The sequence below is a fragment of the Trachurus japonicus genome, chromosome 16 (genome assembly GCF_045865225.1).
Source record: "Trachurus japonicus isolate A0001 chromosome 16, Traja_1.0".
In the NCBI taxonomy this organism is placed as follows: Eukaryota; Metazoa; Chordata; class Actinopteri; order Carangiformes; family Carangidae; genus Trachurus; species Trachurus japonicus.
The window spans coordinates 13,882,038-13,908,695 of record NC_140922.1 but is presented as its reverse complement, the minus strand read 5'-3'; the positions used below and the strand labels follow the sequence as shown (position 1 = coordinate 13,908,695).

Below are 26,658 nucleotides of genomic sequence, written 5' to 3'. Positions count from 1 at the left end.
CCGAGATGCCTGGCTTGGGATGGTTTCCGGTAAGTGCGTAAAATGTTTGGACCGGGCGCTGGGAGAGAGGTGGAAACTGAGGTGAGGAAATTACCGGGCTGCGATTTTCTTTTAATTGCATGCAACCTAATTACAAAGGAAACGGGCAGGGGTGAAGTGAGGATAGAGCGGGGTGAGCGCTGAGGTCTGCGTGGGAGCAAAATGAGCCACAGAGTTTGGAGAGATGGTCCGCAGACAATGACCTGAAGTTGCGCTCCAACTTGGCCGACACAAAACGAGCCGATAATCACTGGAAAACTGCGCGTTTACAATGCAACGATGCGCGTGGGGTATATTAGTTTTTCTGCAGACCCCGCGATGCCACAGGGTGCATGTGTTTCTGTGCTGAGCTTTTAAATCTCTGCCGCTGCTTCACACCTGAAACTCCATTTTCCACTGATGCTCTGCAGAGGCGTTCACGTACAACAAAGGATGCGTGTTATCTCCGGGATGTCGATGTTTGCAGTCGGATAACTTAGCGGGATGCACCTTAAAAGATCCCTATGTCGTGTTTTTCTCTCTCTCTCTCATTAACAGCGGCGGCATGTTGTGGAAAAAACATTTAGAGGCCTCTTTTTCTCTGCATGTCATCTTGTCTCCAGCAGTCAGACAATGATGCTGCTTCCACCTAAAAAAAAGACCAATTTCCAAGTAGGCTATATTTCACTTAAATTGACGCCGAATTTAACACAGAGCTATATTTAAATAACCCTCCTCAAATCATCTGCTGCTTTATTAGTAGGCTACATTATCAAATGGACAGCCTATGTGTAAAGCAAAAACAAACAAAACAACAACAAAAAAGAAAAAGACTGATTTGATTAAAACATTAGCAACAATGAGGAGCCCATGCATAACAAGCCACTTTATTTATATGCTAATTTAATGGCGTTTTTTATACCTCCATATCTACAAATATTTATTGACAGTGCTTTTATTTTGAAATGTGTAACCGGAAAGCGGTGTATTCGCTGAAGCTGACTTGATGCTGGTTTCCCATTCAGCTGCTCGTGAGCATCTTGAGCCCACTGGCGCGAGATCCGGAGAGAGAGAGAGAGAGAGGGAGCAAGAGCGAGATAGATAGAGAGAGAAGAGGAGGAGAGGGAGAGGGAGGCAGGTCGACGTTGAAGCCCTCACACACGTACCGTGGCTTCGTAGGCTACTCTCCTCCTGCACCGGGAGTAACAGCTGTTTGATCTGATGCTTTTCACGCCACAGACCGAGTCAACCTCTCAGGTAATTTGTATTTTGCCTCAGGATTTAAAAAGGGGGAAAAAAAACGACCAAGTAATACAGTCTAATCTCGGCGATGCAATTAGAAATGAGCGCTCCATTTAGATCTAATTAGGACATGGGTTGTTGGGGCAAAGATGGAAGACGTGATACACGAGCGAAGCTTGTGTTTTCCACACATACTTATGTTTTTAATTCATAATAGTCAAAGGGTAGAGGATGTTTTTTTTTCCCAGGGAGATTATAGCTGTCACATATTGGATACCAGTGTAATTTATTCAAATTCTACCAAGACTAAGACATTTCCTGTCAGAAGAACTAGTGATTGATGCTGGTTTTCATGTGCTTTCAACAGGCATAAAAGTATGTGTGTGTTTATGTTTATTGTCTGTTTTTATTTTATTTGTATTCATTCATTCACCTCTCAAAGCCTGCTGGCCATCAGTGTGGTCAGCTGCCTCCGCTCCATCTTGAACCTGCGTCTCTCCTCCTATACAGTAACATGCATTTCCTCTGGTTTCATCTGACCGTGGCGCAACAGCTGCTGAAGTTAATGTGCTCCTCTGAGGAAGAAGGAAAGAGAAAAAAAAACGCTGCCTCATGGCTTGTGTTGTATCTTAGCTCTTTCCACTTCCCAATGGAAGCCCCCCCCCCTGCCTCCACCTCACTCCATTTAATGGGCCATTAAGAGGCAACCAGGATGGTTAAGCTGTCAGCTGGGTCTGATTGATTCGGTTATACCACAGATGAGACAGAGATTCCTCCGGAGCTCTCTCAGCTAAACGTCTCTCCTCCATCCCCCACTTCCTTCCACCACCCCCCCCCCCCCCCACCCCCCACTCGTATTCTTCAGGCAGGGAGCAAAGGTGGGCAGCCTCGCTTCAACCTGGAGGCGCTGAAAGTAAAGTGAGCATGCAAGCGTATACCATGTTAACGCTTGGTGTTGCATGGTCAGTAGCCCTCAGTGTAGTGACAGTGTAGTGCATTGTGTTGAATGATGACGGTGAGTTTTGATCCCCCCCCCCCCCCCTCCCCCATGCCCCCTCCTCCTGCAGTGCAGTCGTCTTCACACAGGTTGGAGGGACACTGAAGAAAGAAAAAGTTTAGCAAAGGCGAGGAGCATTTTGGGCTCCTTGTAAAAGTGGGCCACCGGTCCCTGTGGTGAATGATGCTTTTTCTGGGGCAGGCACAGTGATGACGCTCACCCGGCCCGGATTGGGAACAGACACCCTGGTCCATCCATTTCGGAAAGGGGTGCGGGTACTGTGGCGGCTCGGATACACACTGCAGAAAGGTTCCAAGCAGAGAGAGAGTGAGAGAAACTGCTCGTCTTGACTCGTTTGCCACTTATTGCCATCCACAAATCTTGTCACAGATACCACTGTGGAGCAGGCCTGTAAGTATTCAGTCACTTTTTAGTTGATAAGACCCTGACCTGTTTTCAGACCGAGGTCTAAAGTGTGGAGTTAATGATTTTTCTCCACTGTCTTGGCAACTTTTTGTATCCAAAACCCAAGAGCTGAACTTCTATTTAAAGATGGCATAACCCAGCCAGCTGCTGCCGTTTCCGCTCCCGTCGTAATTGAATCGGCGCGAGTAATGTGCGCCAGTGAGGGTGTGTGCGCTCCACAGAAGATTATACAGTCAGGACTTCTAGGCGGGCTGTAACGGCCACTCTGCGTACCTGATTTGTGGCTCCTATTCCTGGTGGGTTATGTTTATATGTACGGAAGCTGGGAAAGGGACAGAATCCCAGCGGGTATCATCGAAGAGGATGTGGATTCTTAATGTCAGTTTTCCAGAATGGTGGTTCATCCTGATTTATTTGACAAGATAATAGGTAGTGTAAGGACTGATGAGGCTGCGTCGTCCCAATATTCTGCATCTCAGTTCTAATTGGGTGTTTGTGTTGTTAATTGATTGTGTGTGTCACGTCTTCTTAGATCTGTTTTCCCAAACGCTGTGAAGTGACTTGTGCTCCCTGTCTAAGGCTTCAGAGAGGATGTCTTTCATGACGGCAAAGACACAGTGGCAGACGTCCTGCCACAGTTTGGACTTTCATATTGATATGTCCTGTACGGCCCGAGAGCAGGGAGAGAGTTAACAACTCAAAAGGGAACTAGGCCATCAACATCCCTTTTTCATGGGCACATTCTGAGACTGGCTGTGAGCGTGACACAAACAGCAAGTGAAACCGAGCAACATTTGATTGTGGAATGCATCTATCCAAGCCATTTCTCCTCTCTTCTTTTTATTTTTTTTCATATTCTTTTGGATGGTGTATGTTGTAGTTGACATGCAGCGAGGCGAGCAAGTGTTATGCATACATAACATATGAGGCTGTGGCTGAAAATGGTGGAAAAACTCCTGTGTGTTTGTAGCTCTTCCCCCTCACTGCCTCAAATCTGCTCTTACTTTCAGACACCAAAGATATTTTCTCTTTCCCTGGGCAGAGAGAAACATTCACCACCACTCGGCTCGATTATTTTGAGTCATCCAGCCAAGGCTGTGGCACTGGGCGGGAGTGCAAAAAATTTCATCTCCCACCACGGATACATCTGACTCCTCAGTGGTGTCAGGGTTCTCTCCTCCAGTCTGTTTGTATGGCTGCACAACAAGAAATACAATACTTTAAAACACACTTTATGTGGTTTTAGGCTGGACGATCGGCCTGAGTGTCATTGTTCAGTCTCCTTTTCTTTTTCTTTTTGATAGGGAAGTCAACCTCTGACCCTGCCGGTAAATTGCACTGGAAGAGGAACAAAGAATAATGGCAGAATGTAGAATACAATTATATTGGTAGGAAACTGTCCCTGAGTTTATATGACTGACGAGTGCATCACAATGCTGTGCAGCCGTGCCATGTGCACAGAGCTTTCCTTCATTGCAGGACATTGGTCATCATTGATTGCATCAATAGTTTTTGTCACAAGGCCTCTCTTGGCATCAGCCTGGACATCATCACTGAGTCTAAAGGGGCTTTTGCTCTTATCTCTCCGTTTATTGAAAATCACATTAGCCCCGCAAGACACGGATGCTGCAGTTTGGTTCGACCAGTAATTCACTGTAATGTAAGACGATACAGAGGTCCGTTAGACCACCAGACAGATCAGTAATGCTGAGAGAGGAACTGAAGGAATTTTGTGGCTGCATTTAGGTTTGCGGTTTTGGCTTCCGTCTTCACTGCTGCTTATAACCTGCATTTTTTTGTTTTTTTCGCACATTATTTTTCTTAATGGGTTTTCATGCCAACAGATGTGGCTGTCATTTCAGCGTTTATATTGCAAAGAATGGACCAGTTAGTTACTGTCCAGTGTGTAATAATGCATTGCTGTTAAATCTAGAATTTAGGTTTGTAATTAATTATCTTTACCTTTATGTCTTTTTTATATATATATATATAAAGCAATTGATATTTTCTGTAAAATACCTACTAATAGTATAAGATCCTCCATTACAACGATATATAAAACACAGAAATGCAGCAGATTTGGAACAAGCAACTGTTTGAATTTTTACTAATATTAAGATGATTTATTGATCAATAAAACGGCCGTGAACTTATCAATTAATGAACTAAGGATAGGAACTAATGATTATCTTCATTGATTTTTATGTTCATTATTTATCGATTATCTATAAAATATGAGAGAGTAGTGAAAAATGCATGTTATAATTCCCCACAGCTCAAGGCAGCATCCTCCCATGTCTTGTTTTGTCTAGACAACCGTCTAAAGCACAGATACTTAGTGTGCCATCTGTCTGTCAATATGAGGAGACATAAACAATAAATATTTTTTCTCTAAAATGAGACTCAGATAGCCACAGATGAATTTTCTGTCAATCAACTAATTGTTGTTTCTTCTAGTTTCAGCACTATGAGAAATGGATCATTCACTGCGTCCTCTCCTCTGTCCATCCTGTCCGACTACTCCATTTTTGTTTTTTCCCTTGAAACGAGAAAACCAGATGTTGACATTTCCATTCTCAACAAGTGGGCATATGCAACTGGTCCAGTAGGTGCAGCAAAGTAAAGATTACTTGTGAGATGAGAGCCGTTTGTGCTTCGGTCTAAAAAGTCTCTACTGGAAACAGCTTCTGTTCGGTAATGGTGCCAAACTCTGTCTCCTCTGAACCGAGCCAAATCACAGCTGATTCTGTTCTACAGTCTGTCCTGTTTGCACTACTACACCCAAAAGGAGGAAAATCCTGTGCCTCTTATTTAACCTATAGATAAAAAGCTTAACATATTTCTAGAGACCATGCAGTCGTGACCATAATATATTTAACATGCATTTTTACCCTCACATATTGTCTGGTTGCATAAATAGTTGTTAAAAACTGTAAAAGCCCTCTAGAGTCTGCGCTCTGAGTTAAATTTGTCCTGGGTCACAGTTTAAAGGCACAAAAGAGGAGCTTGACCCAAAACAAAGATAGGATGGATAAATAAGATTCAGAAAAGTACAAGTATTGTAAACAGCTATGCATGCAGCATCACTGGACCAGTGGAAATGATTACATTATTTCCTCATTTATTTTGAAGGAGAATGGATAATGGCCTAATGTCAAGATCACATTAGCATCTTTTCCGGTTAATTTCTTTTGAATTCCTGAAATTGATAAACACTATTTGTCAGACATTTGCCTTGCCTGTAACTAAAATAATCATCATAAACGTTCCACTTCAGGTACTGAAAGGGTTAGTCTGTGGTTATGAAGTGATGCACTTGGCCAACATAAGTGTATAATTACATTATTGAAGTGTTTTGACGGGAATGCTTTGACTTTCTACATGCGAGCAGTTTGAATAATGCCCAGATGGATCCAAAAGCCTGTGTGTGTGTGTGTGTGTGCCTGGAAACTACTCTCCACCAGATTTTAACACCACCATCAATATGATGTAACAGGAATCGATTCACACTTCATTCATCCAGTTCTGTGGATGGCAGTAACATCACTGTCTTTTTTTAGTGGTCCAGAGTGGTGTTTCTGCTAGTAGTCCATCTACTTCACATTTTCTCCTCACCATGTCCTGATGCAATTTGTGTGTAGCTTTACAAACTGTGTGAATGTTTTTTTTAAATTATTATTATTATTGTCCTTGGAAGGAAAGAAAATGTGTTAACAGCTCAAAGGAGCGACAGTAGAAATAAGTAACGAATGTGTCTTGCCAGGTTTAATATTGTTCTTCTGGTTGAGACACCTATTCAATGCGCTGTAGCTTCATGTAGTGTGTGATGTGTATCTGGTGCCGGCCCTACAGTTGTAACATGGCAGCCTTGCCACATGATGGGCAGGGTGTTTCTGTTGCATCGTCTAAACGAAGCTCGACGTCACCCACCTTTATGCTGCCGTCCTTCAGAGCTCATTTACACCTTGCATTTTGCTCCACTGACAAGAGACACATCAGGTATCAAGACGCAGATCACACTTCATTCCAGGTGTAAATGTCTTACTCTTCAGCCCAGACATACTGGTTTAAATATGTTCAGTGTTTCTGTGTGTGTTTTTCTAGTGATGCATCCAAGTTTCTTGGAATCCCTGGGTCTCCATTAATCTTTAATCCTCTCTCCTTCTTGGCAGGGCTCTCAGTTTATATGACTAACTATGATCTAATCTTCTTTGTTATTCTTCATCAGAGGGGTTGAGATGGGTGGAGCTGCTGCCATCATCATCAGGAGACCTGAATAAATACTGCTGCACTGATACCACCCCCACCACACCCATGACTTTCTACAGTGTATGTCTCCACCTTTTTTATATTTCCACAAATTCACAGTTTATTGTTAGTCATTTATAACGAATACAATATCATATATCCTTAAATTATAGGTTTAAGGTTTTTTGAAAGATGCATTACTAGGCTATTAAGTTTGGGGGAATGACAGTTAAGGCAAAGATTTTTTTATGTTGATAAATGAAACACATCTTCAATATTTTCCATCAGAACAACAGTCTATAGACATATATATCAGTATATTGTATAAATTGGTAAATATATTGGAATAATTGTGACCAAAATGACCAGCGACTAAAACATTAAAGCAGTTAATCTAGTCACAGCACATCTGTACATAATGGACAATATATTGTGTTTTTAGAATATGATTTCTTTGACTGTGCATGGCTCAACTTTTAATTGGGTTCAGCAGTGGCTAAGAATTATTGATTTTATCTTTAGATGCTTTTATAATGAGGAATATTAATGAAAATATTTCAGACTAATGAAATCAAGCCCGCAGTGTGTGTTTGTTTTTGGAGCATCACTTAAAAAAAACAAAATCAGTGTGAGGAAAACACAAATTACCACTGGTTTAACTGAAAGTGTCTCAGCTCACATCCTGAACTAGTGTTGATGATCAAATTGTTGTTTTTCAGGAACCGTTGACTGGTGTGCCTCAAACTCTGTAATGGAAAATCGTGGTGAGTACCAAGTTGCTCGTTGTGGTTTGTTAAGTGCAGTGTTAACGCTGTGAGAGAGCTGTAGATCCACTCATCTCACCGTACATCCACTGTGTTTATGGGGTCTGTCTAGCCTGGTACGTTTTTATGAGCCTCTCAGGCCTACAGCCATACATCTCCTCAACCTCAGGGCCTGACTGACCATCAATTTCCCTTTTCAAATCTTGGCTTTTCAGGGTTTTCCCTGGTCGCTGTTAGGTCAGTGTGTTATGTGTTGCGGAAGATTTAACTTGTGAATGTTATTTTTGCTTCTTTACGTTTTGCGCTGTGAATGTTGAGAATATGAGATGTATTAATTTTGTCTCCCAGTGTTAACTGTGTTCACAGGCAACACAGACACTTCCCTCCCATATAAAACATGAATATAGGAAACTTCATTATGTTCCCGTTTTTGGTTTTTTGGTCACCTGTGGCTGTCCTGTTAGCCATTTCCCTTTTTTGCCAGAGGCAGAAACCAGAGGTAAACATGTCTAAATGTCCGTATGCTAAGCCATCCTTTTTTAACTTCCTGTGGCTATACTTTACAATAAAAGCCATGCACGATTTGACGCAGTGAAACACATCAACAGGTGTGTTGTAAATGTGGTGGATCTGCATTGGTGGAATGAGAGAGAGAGATGAGACCAAGAGATGGAATAAGAAAACTGACACCAGCCCTGTTCTGTACAATTAAAACAACAAAAACACTGGAGACACAGTTTACAGGCAGCTATGTGATTATTCTATTTCACGGTATATCTTTTGTTACCTGTGGACAGTTCCACAGTAGCTTCAGTTTTTCTTCTTACTTGCTTTCAGCGCAAAATAAAAATCAGCACAATAAAAAAAAGCAGGAGAATATGTGAAGAGATTTTAAAATGGCTCATTTTCCGTCACAGATGAGACACAGTGACACAAAGCAGTATGTCACGATCCAAAGGGCACGTTCCCATACTCTGGCCATGTTGGACAGCGCTGCACACGTGCATGTCTGTGTGTACCTGGCTCAGCCTGGCCGCCTGCTAAAGTGGCCTGGCCCAGTCTGTTATCCAGGTCAGGCCAACAGGTTCTGGGCTCATGCGGATTGGCTCAGCTCTCCCTGGAAGCCCGCCCGATGTGGAGGCTGTATGTGGGGCACAGGGAGAGAAAAGGAACGCTGCCGAACACACTAGCTCTCCCATCTTTAGAAACAGCTCGAGATGCAGCCAAACGCTCAGAAAGCTCTGATCTATCCAGGCATAATGACACAGCTCGGTGCTCTGGATTCCTCTGAGGCACGGCCGCACAAGGCTTTCTGAAGACACTGGGAGGAATCAAACAGGAAGAGGAATCAGAGCACTAATTCGCGGGGTCTCCTTCTCGTCTTGTTTAGAAAAAGTGGTCTCTCTTTTTTCCCTCTTCCTCTGCCTTTCTTTATTCAGGCCCCAAACAGGGCAGCTCTCCTTGGCAAACATGTTTCAAAGTCATGCTAATGCCTCAGAGACTGTTCATATTGTGATAAGAGACTTGGAGATGTGCATAAAATGGTGTCTGGAGGCATAAAGAGAGGTGAGCGGCATGATAAACACCCTCTGCTGGTTCTGAACAACAGTAGTAGCCTCATATTGGCATGCATACTGTATATAGAAATAGCAGCATGTATGTAATCAACACATCTTCCCTTTTGCCAGATTGGCTTGTGATCCTTCATTCCTCCTTAACAAGTTCAGTGTCATAGGAGCAGCTGTACTGCTGCAGGGATTCATGATGAAATGTTGGGATGGAGCAGCGTCTCAGACATCTTTAAATTGCTCCCACAGAAAAATGTCTCTGATCTTTTCAACTCCTGCTCTTGATTGGGGGCACTGATTGGAATTGCTTACATATTTCTTCCCATCCATCCTTCCCATCCAGAATTAGGGGTTTTGCTTGTGAATTAAGGTGGTTTACTAATTTAGAAAAGGCCTAGAAAGGTCTCTGTTTCTCTCGTCAGATGGAGGAAGAGCTTGGCTCGTAATTGTTTTCAAGGCAAACAATGTGGTCTCAGCTCTGAGGTTTTAAGTCTAGTTTTTTTCCTGTGGTGGTTAAGTTTTTATGTTGCAACATTCAGCATGGATCAGTGTTACAATCATGCAAGTCCCTGTTTTCCTGAGACCCACTGCACCGTAGAGCATGCATCACATTGTACATACATTATTGGGTGCACACTGCGGACCACATACCACAGCACACACATGAAATTGAAAACATGACTCGTCTTTCTCCCTGGAATGGTAGGCATCTTTCACTGAATGCTGACCTGTGCTACGAGCCAAGGAGGGAGGGTCAGTGAGAGGGGGGCAGAGGGAGTCCAGCTCCTGGAGGGAGGGAAAGTCTTAAGGAGATTGCAAGAGGGAGGGACAGAGGAAGGTCTGAACAGAAAGGCGTAGAAGAAGTTCAGAAGAGAAAAAGACAAAGGAGAGGAAAAGACCTGAGACAGAGATGAGGGGACTTTGCTGAGGGCAGGTGCAGCTGCTGTTCTGTCCCAGTGTAGTGGCCACATTTTTTTTTGGGTGCAGGACAGGTAGAGGCCCCTCAGGGGCTGGATCATGGGACAGAGCCTTCGTCTGGAGACCCCAGCCCAAGAGCCACAAAAACACAACAATGGCGGTGAGTTTCTGGACTCACTTTGTATACTGCGTGCACTTTGCATTCCATTCTTACTGTTTTGCAGCTATTTAATGGCTCAAAGCAAAGAGGAGGAGAGGGTTTGGAGATTGTATAATCAACCCTGCACAGTCTCCTCTCCTTCTCTAGCCCCTTCACTTTCACCACCACAAGGAATGTTAAATCACTGGGATCACGTGGATGAATCTCAGCTGTGTTTTTACACTCATGCATGTGTTGCGCACTTACTTTCTTATCTTACAGCGTGCAGGAAGGTGACCTCAGATATTGGAATGATGTTTTCTTCTTTAGGGACTTCTTTAGGGGAGAAGAGTTTGCGTCTGTTGGGATGAGATTTTACATAATTATTGAACCATTCCAACAGTTACCCTTTTAATAATTGCACATTTTCACATTACAGAGTGTAAACAGACCTGATTAATCTTTAATCAGAGAGCTGGGACACAATGATGCATTTGTAGGACAGATTAAAAAAAGGTCTCACCTTCAATAGCATGCTTTATTTGATTTAGTGTTAGTATGCCAGTGGGTTTTAAATGTTTGTCTGATTTTTTTTTTTTTTTTTAGGATAAGATTCTACAAGAAGCAGTCGCTGTGATTAATAACCTCGTTGTGCCGTGAATTAAATGGATTGAATTTCATAATCTGCCCTGGCAAGGCTTAGGGTTATAATAAGGTCGGAAAGGGTTTTGCAACCATTGCACCGCTTTGGAAACAGGTTTCTTATGTAAGCGATCAGGTTGGCTTGACTGGTAGATTGGCTAAAGGCCGGGGGCCCTTTAAAACAACAGTCTTCTTTAACCACATGCTCACCTGACTGGGCTGCCATGACTCATTGAATCATGAGGTTGGAGGCAAATCTGGCCCCTCTGGGACATGTTGGAGAGAGAGGGGTAGGTGTGGCTTCAGGACAGGGGTGCATCAGAGGAGCACACACACACACACACACACACACACACACACACACACGCATATGCACACAGTGTCACACACCCCCATGTTTCCTGACTGGTATGCCTTATCTTGGCAGCCCTACTGATTACAGAGCATGACAACTAGTGTTCTGGTTCTGGCTTTGTTCTGAATGGAAACTTGTTTTGTACTATCTAGATGTCTGAACAGTCAGAATGTTAATTAGTTTCACCGGTGTCACAGTTTTGTACTGTTTTTTGTTTTTGTTTTGTTTGTTTTTTTTGCACTGAGTTTCCATGAACTTAACATTGGACTGTGTTATTGAGTGTGAGGGGAAGAGGTTGTCTTTGTTCTCGGTCACAGAATCAGGGTGGAGTGCCGTTTCCTCCCTGTGTTTCCAGGCTGGTCCCCCCCCTCGCCTCAATAAGTCCTGTACTTTTTCTCTCTTTTGCAGCTCTTTTTACCCTTTACTCCCATTCCCTGACCTCTCCTCACCACAGCAGAAACTATGTTGGCGAGCTTCTCTTTGTGTCTATGAAGAATCATTTTCAAAGGATCCACGGCTTCCTTTAGAGTTGGATTTACTGTACTTTTTGGCATGTGTGTGTCAGTGGATTGACTCATTTTATAATCAGTCATCATCAGGCTAATGTACAAATCTTCTAAGGATACAGCCCAGTCATCTTTTTCAAACAGATGCCTGCTGCATGGGCTGAGTCGTCTGCAATCGTCATCTCTGCAGTGCTTTGGAGTGTGCAGGCCTGGCACGGCCGGCTCTTATCCTGCTTCACTGGCTTCAGCTGAGCCACTGTGTCGGAGCAGTGTGCTGTGTGAGAACCTCAGTTCTGGATCACAGGGAGGCTGCTGCCTTAAGCAATGCTTAATCTGGATGTTATGGCAGCTGGTCTGAATCCTCAGATTTCTACCTCGCCAAGATAAGCTGGATTTCCATGGTGCGGACATGTTCCTTGAACCAGGACCCTCTCTGCTGTACTGTAACTGTTTCCTGCAACTTGTCCTTCTGGCATTTCCTTCCTTGCTGATTTGACTGTTGGGATATATACCGGACAGTTGATTTTGGGGGTCGCCGAATGCTCCCTTGCTTCTCCATGGCATGCTGTTTCAAGTCCCACCACCATGGGAGCTGGACGCTTAACACCCCTCTTCCAGGTAGACGAGTGTCTGATCTGTTCTTTGACTGGCTTGACAGAAATGAAACTTTTTCTGAAAAAAAAAAAAAAAAAACGCAGCGGAAAAACTATTTTTAAATCATCAGTAATGCCGGGCTTGGACTATTTTGATCGGATCTGTTTTGGAGGTTTTAGTCTCAGTCAGGCTTCTAAACACTATGTAAGCATTCAGTTCAGATTTTACCCCGCCAGCAGCATTGAGGTAGCAGTGTGGAGCAGCGGTTAAAGACTCTGTCCTTCAGCTGCAAAATGGGTTTGAATCCTGTGTCAGCAACCATCCACCGCGCTAAAATGTCCCTTAGCAAAGATACTGAAACCCTGCCAGCTCCAGGGGTGCTGGTCCATAGCTAACCCTCACTTACCCTGTGTGTGTGTGTGTGTGTGTGTGTGTGTGTGTGTGTGTGTGTGTGTGTGTGTGTGTGTGTGTGTGTGTGTGTGTGTGTGTGTGTGTGTGTGTGTGTGTGTGTGTGTGTGTGTGTGTGTGTGTGTGTGTGTGTGTGTGTGTGTGTGTCTGTGTGTGTGTGTCTCTGTGTCTGTGTGTCTCTGTGTGTGTGTGTGTGTGTATAGTCAGTTTCCACCCGGGGAATGTCTACTGTTGTTATCATGTCCCCTTTTTCTTTACCGGACTGATAAGTAAGCCACATACGCTGTTGTAGGTATTGTGTTAGGAGTTCAGTATATTGTTGTGGGAATCAGACTGCAAGGCGTTATTGTCGCCGTGACATCCTGTGTGCGCCTGCGAGTGGCCGTTTCAAATCGGACCCCATTCTCTCTCCACTGGTAAATATTATGTCTGCTGAACACAGCAGCTGCAGCCTTGAGAGGGCTAATGTTTGAAACTCTCTCCAAGCTCAGCGCCCTGTCTGTTGGCCTGTCAATTGCATAACCCAGAATATGTTGCCATGGCTGCAGAATGCCATTTAATGGACCACTTCAGGTCCTAATGGCATCTCATAATGACCCTGTGTTCTCTAAAAGGCTTTACACCTCAAGCATTTGCTGTGCATATGTATCATGACTGACAGGTTGTTGTTTTTTTTTGTTTTTTTTCTCCTGCTACTGTGTGATTGCATCCATGTGTATGCCTCTCTTCCCAATAGAGGCAGCGAGGCCTGAAAGGCTGATAAGGCACCGGTCTCCATCCAGCCAAGGAATGTGAGCACTTGACAGAGAGAAATCCTGGCTGAGCGCCAGCGTCAGACTTCTCCCGTTAACTGTGGATATGTGGAGGAGTCCGCGAGCTCCCAGCATCACCCTGCCAAAGCACACTCAGTCCCCGTGAACTAACAGCTCAAGATAATGGCAGCCATAATGAGCGCGGTCCTGTTTACAAAGGCAGCAGATGAGCTCCGTTAGAATAGAAAGGCCTCCGTCATGACAGTGCGACCGCTGCCGACAGATCTCTTATTTTCCCATGTCGTGTTTTCAAAGTCGCGCAGGTTTCGTTAACGCCGTTTCCTCCCCTTGCAGATGATGAAGCTGAGCAGCACCACAGCACAATGGTGGGAGAGGGGGGCAGCACGGGGGACAGCACCCCTCCCCCAAAGCGTAAGGGCAAGTTCTCTACCCTTGGCAAGATCTTCAAGCCATGGAAGTGGCGGAAGAAGAAAAGCAGCGAGAAGTTCAAGGAAACTTCAGAAGGTTTGTGTTGTGAAACTCATTGTGTTTGTAGTGTGAGTGGACCCCCCACCACCACCACCACCACCACCTCCTGCCTCCTTTCTCATATCAGTTACATTCAGCTTTCATCAGAATTCCTCAATGCATGTGTTCCTGTCTGAATGCTACAGCCCCCTTGGCTCTCCCTGTGTTTTCAGTCCACCTACAATAAGACAATGAGCTGCGAACAAAATATCCTCTGAGCTTGCATCTTTGGATTCTGGAGCATGAGGTCATGCACTAAATTTAGTTCAGAAATGAGCTTTTAGATCTATTAAATCACAATGTCCCTGAATCTAATTGTTCTTATTAAGAACAGATTTTTTTGTTTTGATAGTTTGCTTCTTTTCTTTCTGCTTTTGTAATCTCAACATCATTTTAAATTGAGTGTCACCCCTCTGGTGAAGATAACGATGATGAAATTAACTTGATGTTACTGCAGCATGGGGCGGTAGTAGGTTGAGCAGGCGCCCCATGTGTAGAGGCTACAGTCCTCACTGCAGGCGGCCCTGGTTCGAATCCTGCATCAGGTGGCCCTTTCCTGCATGTCATTCCCCCTCTCTCTGTCTCCCCATTTCCTGTCTCTCTCAACTGTACTATCTAATAAAAAAGGTTTTACTGCAGTATGTGTTACCTCTTGGAGATATTCATAAAGAAAACACAATGTGTAACCCACTTTCTGTTTATTGACGGCAGAGCTGGAGAGAAAGATGTCGACGAGGCGTACGAGACAGGAGCTCATAGAACAGGGAGTGCTGAAGGAGGTCCCGGACAACGGTAAGAGTTCTTCTGTGATTCATCTGATCTCTCTGCACAGTAGTGTCTGCATCCAACAGCAGCAGCCCTGAGGTTATCACACCCACATAGACAGCACCGTTAAGTCATCATTACACTACGGCAGGAACACCTTCCTCCTATCCAGCAGGTGTCTTAGATTATTTTATTAAAAAAAAAAAAGAAGTAGAAAAAAAAAACAGGCAAATTTCCTTTTCCCTTCCTGTTGTTTGAATGTGATATAATGTCTGTTTAAAATGGTATGCCCCTCTCCAGAGCTGAGGGAAAGTGGAGCGAATTGTGCCCTGCAGCAAAACAGCTTTGAGAGGGGTGTGTGCAAGCGCTCTGCTGGCCCCACTGTTGCAGAAGCCCATTTATTAAACCTACAGCTGCTCCTTCATCACACCAACAAACACAGATTTCATCTCCGAGCTTTAGGTTTAGGGCACCTTTCGATTTCACTTGGGGACCTGGCTCCAACTAAAGATTATTTTCATCCATGATTGATCAAGTGATTTTCTTTTTTCTATTCACTTTTCAGTCTATAAAATGTCAGGAAATTGTGAAAATGCCCATCACAGTCATTCAGAGCCCAGGAAATGGACTTGAAATTGCAAAATAGCCAGCAGTTGGAAACTAAAAAGTTTTTCCTATTTCCAATCCTGAAAACCAGAGAGAAGCGGCAAATCCTTGTATTTGTCAAGCAAGAACTAGCAAATGTATTTTTTTCCCCTTGGAAAAAAACAAAAAGATGAATCACTCTGCATCAAAATTGTGGCCTTTTAATGTTCTGTCAGTGAAATAATGGATTAATTAACTAATGCCTATATCACCTTGAGGTTCAACAAGGGAGGGAACACCACAGCAAATCACATTATTATTCTACAGTATCAAACTTGACACTTATTATTAAACATGAATAATTTAGATTGGGTGGACATTTGCTGTCCCATTTTCAACTCTCTCACCAACTCAGAAAAACGCTGGATCTTCTCAGCTTTACTCAGAACTCTTTTCTTCTTTTGTGCAACTTTAAAAGATGCAGATTCAGACGCACAGACCCTGAAGCAGCACTACGTGAAGAACGGCCACACTCTGCCCGTCAGCACCGGGGTCGGAGGCGGAGGAGGAGTCGTCAGCAGCGCCAGGAGCCCGTGCAACCAGAGCAAACTCCCCTCTGAGTCAGACTTTAGGATGAACACGGCCTGGCACGCCCTGCCGGACGAGCGACGGGGCCGCCCTCCCCTGGACGGACACGGCGGCCGGGGAGCCCTTTGCTCCAGGGGTACGGGACCGCACGAAGACGGGCGGAGAGGCGGGGGCATGGGGTTGCGTGCACACGGGGAGGGCGAGTGGAAGTCTAACATGGCCTGGCAGGGTCAGATCCACGGCCACATGGAGGAGGGCCGACGCGGCGGCCGGCTTCACCCTGACGACGTGCAGAAGAGGCCGGGGCTGCAGAAGGCTCCATCGGAGGACGGCAGGAGGAGTCGGCCCGTGGAAGCGGACTGGAAGCCCACGCTCCCTCGACACGCGTCGGCTGAGGAGGGACGAGCCCACAGAGGTGAGTCATTAACGACGCGCCATCTGACCTCCCAACACTTCTGAAAAGCAGTGATCATACTGTAATATCCCCCGTTGACCTCGCCTCTCACTCCGAGAGACGAGAAGGTGTATGTTTTACAACTGGACCTCCTTCGTACATTTGTGATAGTAGGTCGTAGGCGATGCGTCAGTCTTTGAATTTCTTTCTTTCCCTCTCGCTGTCACTTCGCTGCTTATGTGCTGTCCCTCCCAGATATAGACAGGCTCCTGTCGGCTCCCAAGGGCCCTGCTCCAGCTCCGCTTCTTATTCAGGAACATGAGGGAATAAGCTCGTCCTCTCTTCTCCTCTCCTAATTAATGTGGCACAATCACTACACCCGTTATTGCCCTTTAACGCTTTAACACTGTCAGTTCAGTGATAATTGGTGAAGAGCCACAGCTAATTGATTTCACTCAAACATTACACTTTTGAGAGATGATGCTGTTTTTAGAGTTGAGTTGTCCAACATGTCAATAATGTGACATGTGAACTGCCGTCTTATTGAAAACGCCAGTGCAGAACTACTATAAGAAAATAAAGAGTTGTTTCTGTCGTTGGATTTTTAGTTTTTCTCCCCACTTTCCTTCATGTGACGCTCGGCTCGGCTCTTTTCTCTCTATCTCACCTTGTTTTCTTTTCTTTTTTTCATTCTCTCTGATGTTGCTTTTCTCTCTCCCTCTCCCACTCTCTTTCTATCTTTATCACATATCCTGCTTTCTGTCCTCCTTTTCTGACTCTCTCTCTCTCTCCTCTCCGTTCTCCGTGCTCACTTCCTCCTTTCCTCTGGATTATTTCCTCTTTGGTTGCAATGGCGTCACAGTGATAAAGGCTCCTCTGTAAATAAATAACCCTCAACTTCAGAGCTGCAGCTTTGAGGAGTGGCATGGGAGCAGCAGCAGCAGCAGCAGCAGCAGCAGCAGCAGCAGCAGCAGCAGCAGCAGCAGCAGCAGCAGCAGCAGCAGCAGCAGCAGCAGCAGCAGCAGCAGCAGCAGCAGCTCGGGGGTACAGTGGGGTGGGCAGAGGGAGGTGGGTTTGTGGTGGTAATTGCAGCCGCCTACTCTATTTATCTTCACAGCTGATCCCTAGATAATGCAATTCTCAAACAAGTGCTATCACAGAAAGCGGCTGGAGTGGTGAAGCGGCAGAACATGGCTCACTGCTCAGTCCCTCAACTGAAACATTTATAGCCGTGTACAGAAGTATTTTATGAGATGCTGCTAATTCAATAATGGAAAAGATTGGAGTATGCTTTGTAAATGCTTGCTGTGTAGAATAGTGTGTGTGTGTGTGTGTGTGTGTGTGTGTGAGAGAGAGAGCTGAACACTGATTTCAGTCACAGCTACCATCATTTGTAAGATATTTAGATGGGATCAACTTTATTTTATAACATATTCTCATGATGTTGTTTCCGTAGAGCCAGACAGCCATTTCGTCCCTGACCCAGAAGCGCTGCGGAACACCCTGCGTGAACCTCTGCCCCCCAAACAGCCCGTCATGCCTCCAAAATGGCTGGTGAGCCCCCCCCCTGACGTGGACAGCGAGGGTCCGCCCCGCACCCCATCCAACCACCCCGCGGCCCAGTACTCGTCTCCCTCCGCCACCTTGACCGCGGCGTCCAAACCTGTCCGCTGCGCAGGCGTGTCCACTCAGCAGTCCTCGTCCGCAGCTCCGACCTCCACCTCTCAGGTCGCCAAGCAGCCGCCGCTGCCTCCACCCAAGCCGGTGAACAGGAACAACGCCGCCATGATGGGTAAGTTGCTCTGCGGAGGCAGCGGGCGAGCTTCTGTTTACAGGTGATGGAGGAAGTGGATGTTATGACCTACAGCCTACATCAACACACGGTGTGTATGCTTCTGTGCGTGGTGTTGGAAGAGAAGCCGTCCACACAACACAAACGCACACTAACACACACATCCTGGTAATTATGTTATCTGAACAGCTTGAGCAGCTTCTCCCTAGCTAATTACTTATTACGCCTGGACTATTTTAGCTGCCACTTTTCCAGCATTTTACACTCTGAAGATAACAGGGACTCTTGTGGCTGTGGGCCGCCGCTCACACAGGAGGCAGGCTTGTGGTTGTGGTTGTTGTTGTTTACTGGGGGGTTTGTCTCATCTTGCCTTAATTCCCACCCGGGCTAGGCCGTCTACTTGGATTCATTTTTATCTTATCAGCCGATCTGATGACTTCACAAGTGTGTGCACAGTTCAGTGTGATTGCATTATAAGGGTTTTATTTGAGTTATGATTTGCTGTCAGGTCTTTTTCTGTTTCTCACATGTTTCTCAGTCATGTCATCACCTAGTCATGTGACCAGTCAATGGGGAAAACATTATAACAAAATCGTCACTTGAGGATAGAAATGGAATATAGTGGAATTCAACAGCTTTTTCAGCCTCTTAAAGTGTGGACTACTATGAGTAGGCCAACCAAAAATCTAATTTAGAGAACAAAAGCATGTTGATGTAGTCGTGGACAGTTTACTGGAGCTATCCCAGAACATCCTGAATATTTTAGAGAAATATTCCAGCAATTTAGGAAATTCATATACAGTATTTACTTCCTTTCTGAGATTAAGATGAGGGAACTGATACCACTCTCTGTTAAACATGAAACCACAACTTTCTTTACACATTTTTGTGATTTATATTGTATGCCAGAGCACCACCCCCAGCTTTACATCTTTAGACTAAGCTTAAATTAACCTCCTCTTTCATATTTAATGGACAGACATAAGCAGTTGATTTCCTCATCTGGCTCCTGGCAAGAACAGAATTGGATGTATTTTCCCCAATCCTGTGACAGACGAGAACATTTTTGGGAATGAATGACAGAATTAAGAGCATTTAGTGTAAAAAAAAAAAAAAAAAAAAAAGACCCCCACACTACACCATGTACCTGCATTCATTCAACACACCAGCTCAAGGCCTCCGTCTCCTCCCTGTTAGTCTCCGCCCTGCAGGGGGGAGAGAACGCTCAGCTTCCGCTCTACTGGTCCTGCTGGAAGCGAGAGTGCGACTATGATGTCTACCTGTCCCTGCCCGTGTACCTGTGCCGACGGGCCGGAGGCCTGCGCTCAGGTAAAAGGTTTGCCCACCTGGTGTCTCTGTGGCCGGGGTGGCCGTGTCTGGAATGTCCTCCTTCAGAGTCTGCGCTCTTCATCATGTCACATCCTCTTAAGCTGCCAATGTACCCCCCCCCCCCCACCTCACCGCCTCTATCTTGTTGACTGGCCCTGATTGCTTCTCTATGGGTGTGGTATACAAGATCCGCATGCACATAATGAGCTGATAATGAGTGTGCTGGGTGCTTTGTGGATCTGAGAGAGAACTTTTGTGTGAGAGAGCAGTTGAGTGTTTTCAATGCTGTGCTGTTATTTGGCATGTGAATGAGGAAGAGGCTTTTGCAGGTTCCAGCTGTGGCCTGCAATGCATCAAGTGAATTTTATAGCACTAATCCACTCAGCTCCTGCTCAATTGGTATGGATGGGTGGATATGTATGGATGGATGAGTGGAGGGGTGAAAGGGTTCTAACATAAGGGCTTGACTTAATTTAGAGAGGGAAATGTAATCCAGTTCAGTTTTGTCTGCTGCATGTTTCAAGTCTGGCAATACTGATCTCTTCCTATGTCTCAGGAGCACGGCTGTGGCTTTTAACATTGATGTTGCTTTGAAGCCATTCTGCAGAGTTTTACGAATCTCGGGGCAAATACACAAATGCGCATGCAAATGAATTTGGGGTTTGCATTTTAGCTTTTTGCACTTTAAATATGCTAATAAACAACTTGGACAGCAGGTTTATAATCTGGCTGTGTGGAGCATGTAGGCTGAATGTATCTCCTTTGTTCCTGTGACCTGGGGCACATGCTGCACACTGGCTTGGTAGGGCAGTGTGTGCATTCATGGTGACACGGTCAAGTGATGTGACCCACTGTACGCAATGATGCTCAGCCACACATGTAATCCCAGTATTTCTATTCATTCATGTGTATTCTGCCATGTTTGAGTACGTCATACATGTGTGGCTGATGTATGTGCACTAAAGTCCCAGAAGCAAACTAGATGAAAAGCTAAGCCACTTTGTCGCTACTCACTGGCACGCCTAAGCTTCAGCTGTTTTACCTCACGATTAGGTGACTTTACTGTTTCTCATTTGCAGGTGACTTCAGCCAAGCGCCCGGCGGTGCCAGTCTCATGCCAGCCAAGCCTTCTCCGCCGATGCCCCCGAAGAGAACCACCCCCGTCACCAAGCGCAACACGGAGGACTCCTCCGCCTCGAGCCATCCCATCAACCCCGCGCTGCTCTCCCTGGAGGACCACAGCAGCCTCCCCGTGTGTTTCCAGCTGCCTCCCCCTCCTCCCTCCCCTCCCCTGCCGACTCACATACCGCCCTCTCCGCCCCGGCAACACATACACACCCACCACCTCCACCATCAGCATTCCTATCCGCACCCCCTGCCTCAACCCATACCCATGCTGTTTGACCCGCCGAGCCCGACCAATGAGTCTCCCCAGCGTCCGGCGCCTGTCCCGCTGCATATCATGATCCAGCGAGCCCTGTCCAGTCCCGGCCCGGCTCAGCCGCATCCGGACGGGTTGCAGCGTGCACACACTCTGCTTTTTGAAACCCCTCCGGAGTACCAAGGAGATCGTGGTCGCCCCCTGCCTGTCAGCATCCAACCGCTAAAACTGTGAGTCTCACAGTGCATAATAACAGAGGAACTAGAACAAACAAAAACCAGATTAACAGACAGAGAGAATTGTCTTTTTGCAGTGTTTGAGAGCCAACGTTACATGTGACCTTAAAGCAGAAGTAAGCGATCCGGTCGTTTTCGCTAATGCTGCGTTCCAGGCAGGCTTTTGAAATCGTAAATTACAGCTTCAAGTCACAACTTACGACTTTGTAGCGTTTCAGGCAACCCACTCGTGTTTTTCCGACCTGTTTTACCTGTGAAAGTCACTATAACGGCCACTCGTAACTTCCGACTCGTGAACTCGTACCAGATCGAACTGGTACGACTTCACACAGGTCGGAAAAACACGAGTTACGAGTTTCCTTGAACGCACCATAACAGTCCTCGTCCCTACGTCGCCACATTCACGGCGTTCCTTGGCTGCACACACAGCCCTGCATGCCGTTCTCTCTCCTCATTGGATAAAAACTGTAGGATACGATAAATGTTTTCTCTTCGGCTCAGAGCAGAGCAGAGTGACTGACAGACCCGTGTTTCAGTCCAAACACTCTATGTAAGTGATTGCTGTCGGAAGATATAACTATTTAAGACTTATATTAACACAAATATATCACTTACTTCTGCTTTAAGTAACCTCCTCATCCATGTAGGGCTGGAGAAAATCATACCTTAATCACATGGTGTGACACATGACTTAGATATGTAATGTTGATGGTTGGAGCCACACATTTTCATTTGCTAAAAGTAGTTTAAAAAGTGTCAGACTTGTTTAAGTGAAAGGTGCAGGAAGATTTTAACAGACAAAAGAAAGAATCCATCATGCTTATTTCTATATTTGTTTTCTCTTCCATTAGTTCTGAAGACGACTACTCAGAGGAGGAGGAAGACGAGGAAGATGATGAGGAAGAGGAGGAGTATGATGGGGAGATCCCCCAGCCGGAGCTGGAGCCACGGAGTCGCCGGTGCTTGGTCGGTGATGCAGGCGTTTGTGTCATCCCGGGGGGGAACAGCAGCGAGGAGGAGGAGGAGGATGAGGAAGAGGAAGAAGAGGATGTGGAAGAGGAGCATGACATGCACGGGGAGGACAGCGACTCCGATGATCCCGGGCTTCATAACGATGAAGACTCGGATGAGGACGAAGAGGATGAACCCCCACCTAGTAAGCGCAACCAAAGTTAAAGGGATAGTTCACCCAAAATTCAAATTTCACTCAATTTCTACTCACCCTCATGTCGACTAAGGGTTGGGAGAAGTTTCAGAGCCATCCGTGCCTTCTCTGAGTTACGGGGGGGTCCGCACAGCACTGCATGTCCATATGATGGTAGCGAACGGTGCTCACTTTTTGTCCTTCCTGTGTCAGTGCAAATCGACACAGGCAGAGCCGTGAACTGAGACACTGGGAGCTTCCGCTACAAACAAGCTTAAAACATATACTTATTTAATTTTTTGCGGAACAATTTCTCATGTTGGGGCTTCAATACAAGAGGGACATTACAGACGAGCACTATGGAGGTATTTGGATGTTTTTTGCTGTGTCTTTTTGGACGAAGAAAAGTGAGCCTTGTTCGCCACCATCATATGGCAATGCAGTGCTGCACGGACCCCCCCTGTAACTCCAAAAAGGCACGGAGGACTCTGAAACTTCTCCCAACATTTAGTTGACATGAGGGTGAGTAGATAATGAGTGAAATTTGAATTTTGGGTGAACTATCCCTTTAATGGAAATTATAGAGAAAGATTTATTTTAGCTTCAAGAGCCAAACAGCTTGCAGTGGTTTGTGTTCCTGTTGCACCTGAACACATCACTCTGCTTGGCTTTTCTCCAGGCGCCCTGGCCAGCAGGGTCAAGAGGAAGGACACTCTGGCTCTGAAGCTGAGCAGCCGTCCCTCTGCTCCAAACAGGGACAGGTTTACCCAGGAGAGAGGCAGCAGAGATGACCAGCCTCCGGGACAGACAGGCCTCACCTGGCAGAGCAGGGAGCAGTGGGAGGCCATCCGCACACAGATCGGCACCGCGCTCACGAGGTAAAGACGGGCATTGTCTCACTTCTGTGCATATTCCTCATCCTTTAAACTGACAGTGAGTGAATGTGCGTTTCCTGAAGAACTCAGGCGATCAACTCTCAGATCTTTGTCCTACTTATTGCCTGAATGACAAAGTGATGAAGAATGTGTAAAAATAGTGCTGCTCTTATTTTCTTTTTTTCTTCAGACGACTCAGTCAGAGACCCACAGCTGAGGAGCTCGAGCAAAGAAACATTCTTCAGCGTCAGTATCAACTCTTTCTTTCCTTTTCACCATTTTTTAAAAATCTTTTCCTCAACCTAATACTTGCACCAGTGTATAATATTGATTTCATTTTATTTTTTACTGTAGACTTAGACACTTAAATTGCAGCTCTGTCCAGACTGAATCTTTTGTCTGTGAATTACTCTGGTTATTGTAATTAAAGAAACATCTTAACATTCCTGAGCTGTTCCTTTGCAGTGTCCAACAAAATCTGATTCTTAAGTTACGCACAATAATGACACAAATTTACACTTGAAAAGACTGTGAAACATGGTTTGCAGTTCAGATGTCTAATTTTGGAAGCAGTTTTTACTCTACTTTTCCTGCACATCAAACTAGGCTTTAATACCTGAGGCTAAATTAAGATCTGTTATTTTTTTCCCGCTCATCCTTTGTTCTTTCTTCAGCCAAAAACCAGGCTGACAGACAGGCTGAGGTCAGAGAGATCAAGCGGCGGCTGACCAGGAAGGTGAGGCAGCACATCCACGACACACATCCAAGTGTCAAATCATGTGTTTGCTGGATATGAAACTAATATATCCTCTAATTATACCCTAGCTGAGTCAAAGACCCACAGTCGCAGAACTACAGGCGAGAAAAATCCTGCGGTTCCACGAGTACGTGGAAGTCACAGACGCCCAGGACTATGATCGGAGAGCCGACAAGCCGTGGACGAAACTGACTCCTGCTGACAAGGTTTGCACCAGTGCTAAACAAACCCAGTAAAAACATCATGTAAAAATCAGTGTGATGGGTATGACGGACTGTGTTTCAATTCATTTTAAATTGACAATCTCTTTTTTTGCTTTTTTTTTTTGGCAAGGCGGCTATCCGGAAGGAACTCAATGATTATAAGAGCACTGAAATGGAAGTTCATGAAGAGAGCAGAATTTACACAAGGTATAACCTCATTAAATGGATCTTGACGTTAATGTCCTTCAGATTTCAGTCCTGGTTGGTTTGGTGACAACTGCAGTTTTTTAATGCTACAGCAGACTTAACAACAGTGACAAATACATAGTTTCCTGTGACTGTTTCACAATAAAATCCTCCCTGTTTCACTTACACAACTTGAATATGATTTATTAGCAACAGCACTTTGCATTAACAGTAACTTGCAGCTGCTGCTACTGCTGCTGCTTTGGTATTGGTATGGAGAGAAGAATGAAAACTGTAGCACTGGATCACACACATGCATCGCCCCATGCATGTGAAAGCAATTAAAATCCAGAACGGGGATTGTGGGCTTCATGACTGACAATAAAAACTACTACATTTGGATGTAATTATACAATGTTTATACATTAAATGGCTATTTCTAAAAACGCGGGCCATGAATAGCAGCAAAAGCAGGGTGTGATTTCATTGAAAGTGGAGGATTATAAGGATTATGAATTTAAATGGAACGGGAGCGTCTGTTCACGCCTCATGAGATGTTTTTGTTTTGTTGCATTTAGGTTTCATCGGCCTTAACGTCCCCCCGCACCTCCCTCTTCATGGATAATGAAGCACTTAAGATCTCTGTGGCAAGCGGCTGCTCCCTATGCAGACTGGTGGCCCTTTATGTTTCTCGAATGTACTGTACAGATCATCAGGAAAAGCCTGGAACTGACTCAAAACAAGAATGCTTCGCGCTTGCCCTCCATCGCCCGCTCACTACATTGCTTTCACTTACCTGAGGCGGTGGTGGGTGAGGCCCCAGATGCAGTATTTCTCCCGGACGTCAGGGGGAACCACGTGCCAATGAAGTGGAGAAGTGGCAGAGGACCTACAGGGCTTACTCTCACTCTGCTGTTATGTGGTACCCCTCAGGGACTTGGATCTAGTTACAACCATTAATGCGGCCTCATTCTGTGTTGCCTTTTTTCTTCTTTACTGTATATGGAAAAGCTAATTCATCTTGTTAATGTAATAACATACAATAATAATAGTAATAATAATGATGATGACTTATAATACTCCACACAGTAATAATAGATAAGAGACAAATGGCAGCAGCGAGAGCAAGTTGGAGAATGAAGACTGGGATATTCTGTTTTAGGACTGGACATCTCTGGGATATTGTATGTGTTTTATATTAATTGTGTACAGATTGCTATTGTGATACCTTAGAATGAAACTTTGAGAGATATAATTACAAAATAATCTGTAATGCACAAGATATTTTATATTGTAATTTTGATCACATGAGTAGTGACAGCTTTTATTTGAGCCTTTTTTATTTGGCTTGCCTGTATTTATGGTTGTGATGTGAGGTGGCCATTTAAGCGTCAATCTAGGTTAAAAAAAAAAAGAAAAGGAGAAAAAAAGGAGCAGGTCAGGAAGCTGTTGGTGTTTTTATTTGTGCCAACATACCCAATGCCTAAAGGACTATAGAAGACTGGTTTTCATATCACTGATTTCTGCAAACCACTGCATGAGCCAACACAGAATCCAGTGCGACTGGATCTGGATAATCTCTCTTCATTTATACTTTTTTATGAGTTTTTGTACTTCCCTTTAAAGATCAACCATGCAATGCATTCTGTAGCCATTTTGAATAAGGCCATGCTAGTAGTGTCTATACTAAGAGTTAAATGTAAGTGGCTGTGAGTATAGATCAGGGATTTATCAAAAAATCTGAAAATGTATAAACGGTCAACAGGGAGTCATTTTGGCTGGAGCCTTCTGACAATGCAGACGTGATTTATCTTGTATTGTTGTCTGGCCAGTAGCTTACAGGGTTCTCTATGCTGTGTACAGGTTGATATAGGTTTAACTGATGCTTGTGTATATCTTGTCTTCCTTTCATTTGAAAAGAAATTTTAAATATAAAAGTATTATAGGTTGCTATTTTTTTAAGCACAGAATATTAGTTTATGATTAAATGCAACAAGAATGGGAATATGAAAGTGTACCTTTTCTGTAAAATTAAGTTCATTTTTAATTGAATGTGGAATTGTATGGACTGACAGTTTTCTTTTTAATTGTAAATAGTCACATCTGGATCTAATTAAAAATCTTACAATTCCATGATCCTTCTGTACAATGATTGTCCGTGGCTCAAATCAATGATATGTGAACTATTGATGTTGTGTGAATAATTCAATCTGGGAGCAGTAAGTGAAAATATGAGGCTGGAGTGACACCTGGTGGCAGGTGTGTTTTTTGTTTGATTTTTAATGTGAGAAACTAAACCTGCCCTGGAGATGCATTGC

At 44.8% G+C, this 26,658-nt stretch overlaps 1 protein-coding gene across 8 annotated transcripts; it reads left to right on the top strand.

Annotated features, from left to right (window-relative positions):
- The first annotated feature begins 29 nt into the window (after window positions 1–29).
- On the top strand, window positions 30–26,476 carry phactr4b (phosphatase and actin regulator 4b). 8 transcript variants are annotated; one of them, XM_085801748.1, is made up of 16 exons: window positions 60–81; window positions 6,912–7,012; window positions 7,651–7,695; window positions 13,932–14,102; window positions 14,817–14,897; window positions 15,934–16,458; window positions 17,894–18,229; window positions 19,427–19,558; window positions 20,638–21,169; window positions 22,027–22,331; window positions 22,999–23,197; window positions 23,385–23,440; window positions 23,869–23,930; window positions 24,020–24,157; window positions 24,285–24,361; window positions 24,919–26,476. In XM_085801748.1, the coding sequence occupies exons 3-16, from the start codon at window positions 7,683–7,685 to the stop codon at window positions 24,932–24,934; spliced, it is 2,643 nt and encodes an 880-aa protein (XP_085657874.1). In that variant the 5' UTR covers window positions 60–81; window positions 6,912–7,012; window positions 7,651–7,682; the 3' UTR covers window positions 24,935–26,476. The 8 variants fall into 8 exon arrangements, with proteins under 8 accessions (XP_085657878.1, XP_085657874.1, XP_085657873.1 ...); XM_085801747.1 differs by lacking the exon at window positions 60–81 and adding an exon at window positions 1,109–1,275; XM_085801749.1 differs by lacking the exon at window positions 60–81 and adding an exon at window positions 2,648–2,668.
- Window positions 26,477–26,658: the final 182 nt, after the last annotated feature.

Coding starts and splice junctions, on each gene's coding strand:
- phactr4b (XM_085801746.1), top strand. CDS start 10,281: ATGGGACAGAGCCTTCGTCTGGAGACCCCAGCCCAAGAGCCACAAAAA. Junction 14,898..15,933: donor GAAGGAGGTCCCGGACAACG/GTAAGAGTTCTT, acceptor CAACTTTAAAAG/ATGCAGATTCAGACGCACAG. Junction 21,170..22,026: donor AGCATCCAACCGCTAAAACT/GTGAGTCTCACA, acceptor CTCTTCCATTAG/TTCTGAAGACGACTACTCAG.